Here is a 12918-nt window from a genome sequence, read left to right as displayed (position 1 = left end):
TTTCAGACCCAGTCACTCCTCCATAGTCCCCTGAAATGGTCCTCTTTTAGATACAATAACATGTAATTTCCCAAATGCAGTGTACAGCTACAACAAAATTAAAAATAATGTACACAAGTGCATAGAACTGAAGTAGATTAGAGCCATTTCAACAAATTACTAAAAAGAGTGAAGTTTTATTTTTTATTAGGTCATAAAATATACACAAATACTGTTGTAAATAAAGTTAGTGTGTTAAAGAACTGTACAAGATATCAGTACATAATACATAAAGTGTATACTCCCCATAACCTGACAAGCACTATCCCTCCCCGTAGTTACATTGCCACTGGGTCACACTGGCTTGCCAAAGGGACACGTCGCAAACACAGGTCATTACCAGAATCTGTGACATCACTGTGACTGCATCCGAGTCCCAGTTATCATCAATAACATCAAGGGTGCTGGTGACATCCAGGGACCTCTTATTTTGAAATAGAAGGCGCCGATGACGTCAACCCCTGTCAGCATCCCCTTTTTCAAGAGTGCTTTTTTTTGTTTTAAAGGAAAAGTAGACAGCCCTATATCAGGTCCTTGGTGGAGAACATGGACAGCCTCCAGGAAAGGCTTTGAGTGGAGTGATGGGGAGAGTAGTGACAAATTCTCAACAGGCTATGAACAAACTGCTGGGAATAAAATAAACGGGACAAAAAGAGGAAAAACAAAGTGCAATACTTCAAGAGTTTCCTCATACACAAGAGAAACAAAATGGAGTTTCAGAAAAATAACAGTGAGATGGACAATCTCAAATAATGAGGCATGAGAAATGTATAGCCTGCAGTTTGTCCCCAGCAGCCCTGTGATCTTAACAGGGGACCTATGGAATTCTGAGAGTCCATGCACCAGAACTACACTTCTGACGACACACACACGAACCAGTTGGCGATGTAGAAGTTTCTAAAATCCCTCCCAATTTAGTACTTAATATTTTCAAATATTCTGATCCCCAGCCGCAATTTATGCATTTAGTATGTATTTTTCTACATTACACCTTAAAAACAACCAACCACATTTTGGCTTTACACAGAAATAAAAAATATATTTACAGTGAAGTAAAAAAAACTATTTAAGAAGCCATTCCACTTCATGCACCCCCCCTTCAATCAAGTACAGAGCTCGTCCATTCCCATCAGACCTACAAAAAGAAAAGCATTAAAATAAAATGTAAAAGTTGACGTTAAGAACAATCATGAAAATCATAGCCATCATCATTTGCCAACTTGTTCATCACAGTCTCTGGTCAAATACAATAAGCTTGTGATTCTCCCATGTCTTAAGAGTGTTGCACAGTCTTAAAATAAGCGTGGTTACTTTGACCTTACCAACCTTCCAAATATTATGACCAAAGAACACAAATCAAAAAGGAGACCAAAGTGGGCAAAAAGGGAGGATAAAAAAACCCAAGTGTGGATGAGGTGGTGAATAAATGAGAGCGGGAGAAGGGTAGAAAATGCATGTTCACCTCAATCATTGTGTGAGGTGTTGGCTTTTGGGCAACATCAGTTCCAAAGAGGGTTAAAGTAGAGGATTAGGAATTCAGTAAGAGGTAAAGTAGAGAATTAGGAATTCAGTAAGAGGTAAAGTAGAGAATTAGGAATTCAGTAAGAGGTAAAGTAGAGAATTAGGAATTCAGTAAGAGGTAAAGTAGAGAATTAGGAATTCAGTAAGAGGTAAAGTAGGGAATTAGGAATTCAGTAAGAGGTAAAGTAGGGGATTAGGAATTCAGTAAGAGGTAAAGTAGGGAATTAGGAATTCAGTAAGAGGTAAAGTAGGGAATTAGGAATTCAGTAAGAGGTAAAGTAGGGAATTAGGAATTCAGTAAGAGGTAAAGTAGGGAATTAGGAATTCAGTAAGAGGTAAAGTAGAGAATTAGGAATTCAGTAAGAGGTAAAGTAGAGAATTAGGAATTCAGTAAGAGGTAAAGTAGAGAATTAGGAATTCAGTAAGAGGTAAAGTAGGGAATTAGGAATTCAGTAAGAGGTAAAGTAGGGAATTCAGTAAGAGGTAAAGTAGAGAATTAGGAACCCAGTAAGAGGTAAAGTAGGGGAAAAGAACCCAACACTATTTCTACACCATTACAGCTAATAATCACTTGCTCTTCCTTTCTCATGGCTTCATCTACCACCCACCCATCTCTCCATCTTTCTCACCATTCCTTCTCTTCAGCTGTACCTTTTCGAATTAAAACATCAAATAATAAACACATTTCCCAAGCCTCAACAGGACCCCCACCAAATGAATATGATCTATTCACAAAATATTCACAGTAAATCATACCAATGGAGTACAGCCCCTTACTATTCTATAAATGAACTGGTTAAAACATACATGGGTACATTTGTGTGTGTGGTCTTTGCAGTGTAAACAGAAATGGCTAAATCCACACAAGCCCAAATTTCGAGTTGACCTTTCCTTGGTTTGGAACGTGTTTGTGCCCGCAACTATATTTGGCAAAGGAGCACCTGCTTGGCTTTTTCGACCCCCAAATCAGTCTTCTACCTCTGCCAGCCACCCAGAGAATAGTGGGGGAGGGACAAAGGTGTGTGGCAAGGGGTGTATGATCCAAGCTACCATGGGGTAAATAGGTCAGTGGAGAGGAGGGTGTTATTCACCATCTTATCCTTGTACTATTATAGGCCAGGTTTATCCCATCAAAGTTAGGGTGGAGGGGAGAAATTCCTGCAGTCCTTGACCAACTGTCATCGGTTTATGATTCTCTGTCCTTTCCTCCAAGATCCACTTATCTGTCCAATTGGCAAAAATTCACAAAAGAAACAAAATTGGGACAAAGGATCTCTTGAAGCCCTGCAATGGAAGATTGCGTATTTAGTCAGATGTGTAGAGTGTTTCTTTTGTTATTTATCACCTGTCTGACAAACTAGGTACATTTAAGTCCTGTGTGTCAACTTAGGGAAAGAGACATTCTTACCTGTCAGTATCCAGTGCATGTGGAGCTGAAGGTTTCACTTCCCCAGGTGCTCAAATGGCATGCTGACCTGCAGAGAGAGAAGAGGGGAGAGAACAAATGACTCAGAAAATTGGAGTGCAAATGAGAGGGCGAACGAGTGCCACAACTCTGGCACAATCTAAAAATAATAAATCAACCCACTGCATTCTACATAATATAGAAGCTAAACACTAATAGGAAGTTCTCTGAAACTTTGACAAGAAATGTAATCTTGTTCTGGAAGGGTGGACATTTTTCCAGTTGATATTCCCCTCAGTTGGTCGTAGGAGTTGGGCTCAGGTGGATGACACCTGGGTTTTAGGGTTTGTGATGATGTATGATGAGGTAGCGTTAGCGTACCTGCGATGTGGAAATTCGGGATTGGTCAAGACGGGCTGTGAGGTCAGAGGATGACACGTTTGCGGGGGCTCCTCGGTGGAGCCGCATGCTCACCTTCCGCTCACGCTCAGCGCGAGAGATAGCCCGCGGCGACGTGTTCCCTGAAAGAGGAAGAATACAAGGGAGGAGGCCATTTAGAAATAGAACTGTTGACTTTGCAAACCGTCATTTCTGTCAATGTGTTCACAAAAGTATTTATCTATATCAAAAGCCATTTCATTGTCCCCCGCAATGAAAATCGGGGAGTGGTCTGCGGCTTGGTCTCCGTTCATTTGTAAATTAGTCACACGCAATCTCTGACAGCACTGGGCCGATTTTGACGAAACTTGGATGAATGATGTCTTGCCATAGATATCCGGCATTTACAAAATTACACTGATTGGCAGAAGGAGGGAGCTATAGTAATTAACTGAAATGTGTTAGGCACACACACACTCTCTCTCTCTCTCTGCCCTTTTTGGATAATTTCCTAAATGTTTCTATTCCATTCAACTGTAGCTCTAGTTAAAAGAGCACAGGTGTGTGCTCACCAGACTGCTGCACCCGTGATGCAGGGTTAGAGATGGCCTGCTCAGGTCCATTCCTAACTCTGTTGGCAGCTGGTGGGTTTGGCCCTGGCGGGAGACCCCGTGCAGCAGATCCCCGAGGGCCTCCTACAATACGCTCGTCCTTTTCGTCAGCTCCCCTCCTCTCACCGTCTTCTGCTGTCCTACTGGCACCCTGAGAGGAGACCACACAGGTTACAGTAAACCCATACCTCTACATAGAACTACATCCAAATCTTTCAGAATCATTCTGGTTATGTGGAAACACTGGATAGTGTATACATACCACTGCTCTACACCCCTGTTTTTGGAGAGCTACCCTCCTGTAGGTTTTCGCTCCAACCCGTTGTAACTAACCGGATTCAGCTTATCAACTAGCTAATTATTAGAAATCAGGTGTGCAAGATTAGGGTTGGAGTGAAAACCTACAGGAGAGTAGCTCTCCAGGAACAGGGTTGGAGAGCCCTGGTGTAGACAGACAGAATGTAGCACTTAGTTCCTTGTAAAGAATAAGAGCTTTGGTGTAGCAAACTCACAAATTTGAGCATGTTCCAGTCGAATACGTAGTCATAGGAGAAGCCTTGTCTGTGGAACAGATTCCTGAAGAGTTGCCGAAGGTATGAGTAGTCTGGCTTGTCGTCAAAGCGCAGCGAGCGGCAGAAATTCAGGTAGGTGGAGAACTCGGCTGCAGACAAGCAATGCCAATAAAAGGGAAGGGTGAGCAAATACCCAGGATTGAGAGACTGTGGTATATGCAAACGTTTGTTACAACACAATGGGGAAGGAAAATAGTTGTCCACACACATTGATACAAATGTCACAGCCCAGACAGATACTAGCAGTCACTTACAGGGGTATCCTTTGCAGAGCACCTCGATGGGGGTGGACATTTTTTTCTCGCTGATGCGTTCGTACTTCTGCCTCTTTGTGGCAGCTTTGAGGCCTTGCCAGGGCAGAGAGCCCAGGTTGAAGTACATGAGGACATATCCCAGAGACTCCAGGTCGTCACGCCGAGACTGCTCTGAAGAACGGTAGACAGGTTTGAATGATTTGCTATTTAGGACATAGATAGGATTGAGTGGTATCAAAATATGTAAGCTAAGGACAAGGGGACAATAGTCACTACATCTCAACACTAGGCATGAGCATTGGAGGGTAAAATGAAATCACATTCATGAAGATATTTAGATATTTCAGCCAAACAGGAGGAGGTGATTTTTAAAAAGTCCCTTACCGATGCCCAGGTGGGTGTTGATGGATGCGTAGCGTGCAGTGCCCGTCAGGTTCTTGTTCTCCCTGTAGGGGATGTGCTGGTGTGTGCGGGCGTCTCTGTACTTCTTGGCCAAGCCAAAGTCGATGATGTACACCAGGTTGCCCTTCTTCCCCAGCCCCATGAGGAAGTTGTCGGGCTTGACGTCGCGATGGATGAAGTTCTTGGAGTGGATGTACTCGATGCGACTGATCTGGGGAGGACAGAGGAGGATTTAGAAGAAAAGGAGAAGCGAGACAACAGAAAGCTCTGCTGGCATGGTCTGTAAAAGCCTTGAAACCTTACTGTAAGCTAACCGTAATTTAAACCCTCCAACAGCCAATGCCTTTCGGGGGCACAACATTGGTAAAAACAGCAACAATAAGTAACGGAACAAATCTGCGCAAAAGGAAGAACAATGAGGAGGACAGGAAGTGGAGAAAGGACAGCCAAATACCATAGAAGAGTAATACGACTACACAGCAAAGTTAAGAGAAAAGGGTGACACAGCAGCACAAGCAAAGTTAGGACAGCAGACAGAGTTAGAGTTAAAGGGTATAGAGGACAAACAGTACAATGAACATTGCGGGGAAAAGATGACACCATAAGAGTTCTGTACCATCTGGTCTGCCAGCAGTAGCACCGTTTTGAGGCTGAACTTGCGGGAACAGAAGTTGAAGAGGTCTTCCAGACTGGGGCCCAAGAGCTCCATCACCATGACGTTGTAGTCTCCCTCTGCCCCGCACCACTTTATCGAGGGAATCCCCACTGTTAGGCAGGCACAAAGAAGTAGCTTTTAGTGTACATCTAACCATAGTTACTTGCGCATACGTCCTTTATGGCTAATGTCATACAACAACAACTTCAGCGAAAGAGTGTTTCAGTGCTTAACACTATTTTTGGTGAACATGATACTTCTGAAATAAAATAAATGCAATAAATGGGTACATTTGACCATTTATGATACAGTCACTACTTTCTGATCCCAATAGACTCAGACGTCTCAATAGGGCATTTACTAGGAATTTACTTATGTTCTTTCTCAGTCACTCCCCCATTCTCCTCACCTCCTCCCTGCATCATCTTGTAGAACTTGCTCTCGATGTGCAGCTGTGGGTGTTTGGTCTTCACACATTCCAGCTTAATGGCCACCTCTTCGCCCGTGGCAATGTTGGCACCTGAGGAAGTGCACACACACACACACATATTAGGGCTAGACTCAAGAGCAACTTGTGAACCATGAACATGGAAAGAAACTCCGGTTGAACACCCAGGGAATGGAAAGAAACTCCAGTTGAACACCCAGGGAATGGAAAGAAACTCCGGTTGAACACCCAGGGAATGGAAAGAAACTCCGGTTGAACACCCAGGGAATGGAAAGAAACTCCGGTTGAACACCCAGGGAATGGAAAGAAACTCCGGTTGAACACCCAGGGAATGGAAAGAAACTCCGGTTGAACACCCAGGGAATGGAAAGAAACTCCGGTTGAACACCCAGGGAATGGAAAGAAACTCCGGTTGAACACCCAGGGAATGGAAAGAAACTCCGGTTGAACACCCAGGGAATGGAAAGAAACTCCGGTTGAACACCCAGGGAATGGAAAGAAACTCCGGTTGAACACCCAGGGAATGGAAAGAAACTCCGGTTGAACACCCAGGGAATGGAAAGAAACTCCGGTTGAACACCCAGGGAATGGAAAGAAACTCCGGTTGAACACCCAGGGAATGGAAAGAAACTCCGGTTGAACACCCAGGGAATGAAAGTCTAAGGCTAAGGGGAGGATAAAAGCCAATACGGGGACTAGGCCAGTAGACAGAGGCAAATGGAGAAAAGTACAAGGAAGAAGAGAAATGCCAACAGAGGGAGATGGAGCACTTCCACTTACCAAGGTAAATGTCTCCAAAGGACCCACTCCCTATTTTCCGTCCCAGTCGGTACTTGTTCCCCACTCTCAGATCCATGGTGTTGAAAGTTCACTATAGACACAGAACAAACAGACGAGAAGAGGCCAAGATGTTACGAGGCAACCATGACCGTACAGTCTTATATTTTACACTTGGCATAGGCTAATTTGAAACAAAATGAGACAAATACAACATAATTCACTAGACCTCAAATCAAAGGGAAACTTTGACTAATGGAACATTTCTTCCTGAACCAGCGGTAGGCCATCTTACAATCACTTTGCACATTCCAATACAGGATGACCATTAACTGCAAACAACTAAATTAATTGAGTGAGTGTGTAGCTTGAGCGGGTTGATTAGCAGACAGCTGTCTGGATTAGAGGTCGACCAATTAATCGGAATGGGCGATTAATTAGGGCCGAGATCAAGTTTTCATAACAATCGGAAATTGGTATTTTTGGACACCGATTTAACTAGGCAAGTCAGTTAAGAACACATTCTTATTTTCAATGACGGCCTAGGAACGGTGGGTTAACTGCCTTGTTCAGGGGCAGAATGACAGATTTTTACCTTGTCAGCTCGGAGATTTAATCTTGCAACCTTACAGTTAACTAGTCCAACGCTCTAACCACCTGCTTTACATTGCACTCCACGAGGAGCCTGCCTGTTACGCGAATGCAGTAAGAAGCCTTAGCATTAAACTTATCTTATAAAAAACAATCAATCAATCATAATCACTAGTTAACTACACATGGTTGATGATATTACTAGTTTATCTAGCGTGTCCTGCATTGCATATAATCGATGCGGTGCGCATTCGCAAAACTAGACTGTCGTTGCTCCAACGTGTACCTAACCATAAACATCAATGCCTTTCTTAAAATCAATACACAAGTATATCTTTTTAAACCTGCATATTTGGTTAATATTGCCTGCTAACATGAATTTCTTTTAACTAGGAAATTGTGTCACTTCTCTTGCAACAGAGTCAGGGTATATGCAGCAGTTTGGGCCGCCTGGCTCGTTGCGAACTGTGTGAAGACTATTTCTTCCTAACAAAGACAGCCAACTTCGCCAAACGGGGGATGATTTAACAAAAGCGCATTTGCGAAAAAAAGCACAATCGTTGCACGACTGTACCTAACCATAAACATCAATGCCTTTCTTAAAATCAATACACAGAAGTATATATTTTTAAACCTGCATATTTAGCTAAAAGAAATCCAGGTTAGCAGGCAATATTAACCAGGTGAAATTATGTCACTTCTCTTGCGTTCATTGCACGCAGAGTCAGGGTATAGGCAACAGTTTGGGCCACCTGGCTCGTTGCGAACTAATTTGCCAGAATTTTAGGTAATTATGACATAACATTGAAGGTTGTGCAATGTAACAGGAATATTTAGACTTATGGATGCCAACCGTTAGATAAATTACGGAACGGTTCCGTATTTCACTAAAAGAATAAACGTTTTGTTTTCGAGATGATAGTTTCCGGATTCGACCATATTAATGACCTAAAGCTCGTATTTCTGTTTTTTTATGTTATAATTAAGTCTATGATTTGATAGAGCAGTCTGAGCGGTGGTAGGCAGCAGCAGGCTCGTAATCATTCATTCAAACAGCACATTCGTGCGTTTTGCCAGCAGCTCTTCGCAATGCTTCAATCATTGCGCTGTTTATGACTTCAAGCCTATCAACTCCCGAGATTAGGCTGGTGTAACCGATGTGAAATGGCTAGCTAGTTAGCAGGGTGCGCGCTAATAGCGTTTCAAACGTCACTCACTCTGAGACTTGGAGTAGTTGTTCCCCTTGCTCTGCATGGGTAAAGCTGCTTCGAGGGTGGCTGTTGTTGATGTGTTCCTGGTTCGAGCCCAGGTAGGAGCGAGGAGAGGGACGGAAGCTATACTGTTACACTGGCAATACTAAAGTGCCTATAAGAACATCCAATAGTCAAAGGTATATGAAATACAAAGTCCTATAATTCCTATAATAACTACAACCTAAAACTTCTTACCTGGGAAAATTGAAGACTCATGTTAAAAGGAACCACCAGCTTTCATATGTTCTCATGTTCTGAGCAAGGAACTTAAACATTAGCTTTCTTACATGGCACATATTGCACTTTTACTTTCTTCTCCTAACACTTTGTTTTTGCATTATTTAAACCAAATTGAACATGTTTCATTATTTACTTGAGGCCAAATTGATTTTATTGATGTATTATATTAAGTTAAAATAAGTGTTCATTCAATATTGTTGTAATTGTCGGCCCGATTAATCGGTATCGGCTTTTTTTGGTCCTCCAATAATCGGTATCGGAGTTGAAAAATCATAATCGGTCGACCTCTAGTCTGGATTCCAGCGATAGGCTACATGATTACATTTGTAGGGCTGCTGAGGAGAGGTGGTACAGAGAAAGTGGGAAATACAGAGGGAAATATGGAAGATGAGGCCTGAAAGAGAGACAAGAGAAAGAGCAACAACATATCTCCCTGGAAGGGCCCGGGAGAGCTCCCCAGCTGGGGCCTGGATAGTAGAAATTGTCAGACACGAGGAGGGAAGGAAGTGAGTCTTCTGAGCCAAACTGCACGTGACACTGGAGCATCATCATCATTTATTTAGCACCCTCAACCACGCCATATTCTGCAGCCACTGCAAAGGCGCTGCTGCGTGGGCTGTATGTGTGTCAAAGCCCAGAAACGACTCTGTGCAATGAACTTTAGAGCAAGACCTGGAGAAGGATATATGAGGCATAATTTATAGAGCGCCACGCCAATTTAGGTGTCCTAAGAAAAGCTTTTTCTATCTCTCAGTTGACAATGTCGTACATACAGATGGGAAGCATGATTCAGTCAGTTCTCATTACTGAACTACTATAGTTTTTCATTGTGTGTATGACCTTGTCATGTTTTTCCTATAATTAGGCCTAGGCCATCCTACAACACTGACCACATTATACCTCACCATGATTACAGGTCTACTTCCTCTCAACAGAATACTTTGGAAATGCAAGTAGCTCACGACAGAGCAGAACAAGGAAGAACGAGAAGAAGCATTCTCAGTCAACCACCGTTTTGTGTGCAATGGGCATTCCAATTCGGGAATGGAAAAAAGTCATCAATTGCGCAGGACTAGTTGTGCATATTTAAACTACCAAGGGGGACCAAACATCTTTCCGGAAATGATTCCAAAAAATGGGCATGAGGTTCTCTCCATTGCCTGTAGTGTTGTCAGAAGAGGCATCAGCTGACTAGGTGACAGACAGAATTACAGATGTGATGGTAGTAGATGGATTAGGGTTAATAAAGGGTTAGGTTTCATTACAACATGAGGGTTTCAACTGTAGAGACCCAGCTCAGGCCTAACATTAATCAGGGCCTATGTATTAAACACCATAGATTAATTGCTTTGTCAGGAATAGTGACATTGCTTTATATCACACATTACTCTGTGCATGACATTCAGCTATGGAATACTGTCAACTATAGTGTGTCACAGTGCAGAAAATCACAATGGTCTACCGCTGGATATTCAGTTTGTAACATGGGACTTGTGATAATTATTTAGCAGTTGATAAATCCTACTGGGTCATGTGAGAGGTTTTATCAACAGATCACAGTTCAGAGCCAGGCTTTATATTTTGATAGGAACCAATCAGGACCTGGTAACTACAGTGTAAACCATACACTCCGGCACCATGTATTGCAATATTCAACCATTACCACTAATCCCATGAAACACTACAGAGTATTTACTGACTTGAATCATTTCATCAGTGTGGGCCTGTAACCTACATAGAATTACAATGCGTTCTCTTTAAGACAAATTCTGTCTTGACAAAAAGCTAGGAGGATTTCACAACCACATGAAGAGGCTGTCTCTTTTCAGAAACAATACAACTATGCCTACATTATGCCAGTCTATTTTACCTAGTGTTAATGTATTAGCTAGGTACGGCAACGTGAAATGTAACATTTGCATGGACAAAATCCTTTTACGGATTTGAGTATCATCAACCCAACTAAACATTTTCTTACGTCACCTTTTAGAAAGCTGTCGCTGCGTTGGTAACAATCAAAAGGGAAGCATCTCAACTAGGTTGAATAGTTGTGACTTTTACGATCACTCAAAAGTCGAACTGGTTACAATAATAATAATATCTACCGTACACTTCAAACAAAAGGTTGCTACTGTGACAATACCAACTGACCGTATACAGCAGTGGTTGTGCCTAGCTAGTAAGTAGCCTGAGAATACGCTTGCCGCTTCAACCATGTACCAGTCATTCACACCATTTTAAATGACTTCAAGCATCACAAATAGTTGACAGTGTATACGATCATGTAACATTTGGACTTTATTCTAGCCGCACCCTTACACTGGGGTACCTACCCTATGTTCTCCAGTGATAGCCATCTATTCGCCCCTCCCCCTCTGCGACGCTCTGAATACAAGACTCCGGTTCGGTCGAATCAAGTTCCCTTTCCCCCCTGGTTTCGTCGGTTCCCCAGTACACTACTCACACGATATTAGGTTTATTCGAGAGGTGGTTCAGTGGCAATGCTGATCCGAAGGATGTCAGTCAGACTGGGCCCCGGGCAGCGAAGGATGGGAACGGATTCTGGTGGCTCTCATACCCCAATTTTCCTTTTGCATCGGCTGTACTCCCTGTTGATAGTCCCTGTGAAGCTTCAATACGAATGGCCGTCTCTATCAGAGTTCTGTCTCCCCCTCACGTTATTTGCAACGCACCATTGACAACATCTATGATGTCAGAAGCACCCGGATTGCCTTAAAGAAATAGAACAGCTACAACTATAGACATTCTTAAATGTTACACATTTGAGGAATAGGCAGCCTCGGAAAATAGCCTGCATTTACACAGGCAGCCCAATTCTGATATTTTTTCACTCACTAATTGGTCTTTTGACCAATCAGATCAGAGCTGAAAAAGAGCTGATATGAAAAGTTAAGTGTAAAGAAGATCAGAATTGGGCTGCTTGTGTAAACACAACCATAGAGAGTTGGCTTTTGTTCAGTTTTTCAGAGAATAGGTATTTGCAGGATGATTAGATTCTTATGAACATTGTTCTGAAGGATAATAGAGTGAAGACAAGAGCCATCATAACAAATTGCAATGGTTCTGGTTTAGAGATAGTGAAGATTCTATCCAGACATTAGTCCTCATCCACATTACCAAAGGGTTCTCCATAGTTCTGCACCCTGGAGTTTGGACACAAGCAGCAGAAGTGAAAGAACAGCAGAGGTCCCCATAAAGTACCTCTGAACCCTGATGGTTTTGCACAGTGATGGGCAACTGGTGCCCCCCCCCTTTTGTGGAACTCAGTTGATGTTGAAAGTCAGAATAGTGGAACACACAAGGTGCAATTTCCAAATTTGGTTGTGCATCAACAGTTTTTTTCTTGTTACGTCAGTCACTGAGTCACTCAATTAGCCCAATTAATCAGCTAACATTTTTTTAGCCAGCCATCTAAACTTCTAGTAATCATGGTCAAATTACCAACCGGGGATCCCCCATTGATTTTGTTAATCACTCATATTCAAAACATTTCTCTCCACCCTATGGCAAAATTAGTAGAATTGCAGGAAATGTTATAAAATTGCTAAATCTTCTCTCCGCCCCATGGCAAAATGTTTTGTTCGCAAGGTGGGGTGCCCAACAAAATTTCACTGGGGGGGGGGGGGGTGACCAACAGATTCCCCAATTGGCTAGGGCTGGCTCTGACTGCACGTGTGGTTATGGATGTCGGTATTCAGACCCGCAAGCCACGAGTTGATTTTTTTGTGGCCCCCACACCCATCAAAGTGGC

At 42.8% G+C, this 12918-nt stretch overlaps 1 protein-coding gene across 4 annotated transcripts; it reads right to left on the bottom strand.

Moving 5' to 3' along the window:
• Nucleotides 1–169: 169 nt before the first annotated feature.
• LOC139565458 (casein kinase I-like) lies at nt 170–11898 on the bottom strand. 4 transcript variants are annotated; one of them, XM_071385824.1, is made up of 12 exons: nt 11480–11898; nt 8871–8947; nt 7066–7156; nt 6247–6357; nt 5799–5947; nt 5165–5393; nt 4781–4951; nt 4467–4615; nt 3916–4105; nt 3347–3486; nt 2969–3035; nt 170–2844 (listed from the first exon to the last, which is right to left on the bottom strand). In XM_071385824.1, the coding sequence occupies exons 3-11, from the start codon at nt 7139–7141 to the stop codon at nt 3003–3005; spliced, it is 1248 nt and encodes a 415-aa protein (XP_071241925.1). In that variant the 5' UTR covers nt 7142–7156; nt 8871–8947; nt 11480–11898; the 3' UTR covers nt 170–2844; nt 2969–3002. The 4 variants fall into 4 exon arrangements, with proteins under 4 accessions (XP_071241925.1, XP_071241926.1, XP_071241924.1 ...); XM_071385825.1 differs by lacking the exon at nt 8871–8947 and having other exon boundaries at nt 11613–11898; XM_071385823.1 differs by lacking the exon at nt 8871–8947 and having other exon boundaries at nt 11480–11897.
• Between the last annotated feature and the right edge of the window lie 1020 nt (nt 11899–12918).

Source organism: Salvelinus alpinus, chromosome 36, assembly GCF_045679555.1.
Source record: "Salvelinus alpinus chromosome 36, SLU_Salpinus.1, whole genome shotgun sequence".
Lineage (NCBI taxonomy): Eukaryota > Metazoa > Chordata > Actinopteri > Salmoniformes > Salmonidae > Salvelinus > Salvelinus alpinus.
This window is presented reverse-complemented; position numbering and strand designations above follow the sequence as displayed.

Coding starts and splice junctions, on each gene's coding strand:
- LOC139565458 (XM_071385824.1), bottom strand. CDS start 7,141: ATGGATCTGAGAGTGGGGAACAAGTACCGACTGGGACGGAAAATAGGG. Junction 4,952..5,164: donor CAACACCCACCTGGGCATCG/GTAAGGGACTTT, acceptor ACCGTTCTTCAG/AGCAGTCTCGGCGTGACGAC. Junction 3,487..3,915: donor ATCACGGGTGCAGCAGTCTG/GTGAGCACACAC, acceptor TTCCTCTTTCAG/GGAACACGTCGCCGCGGGCT.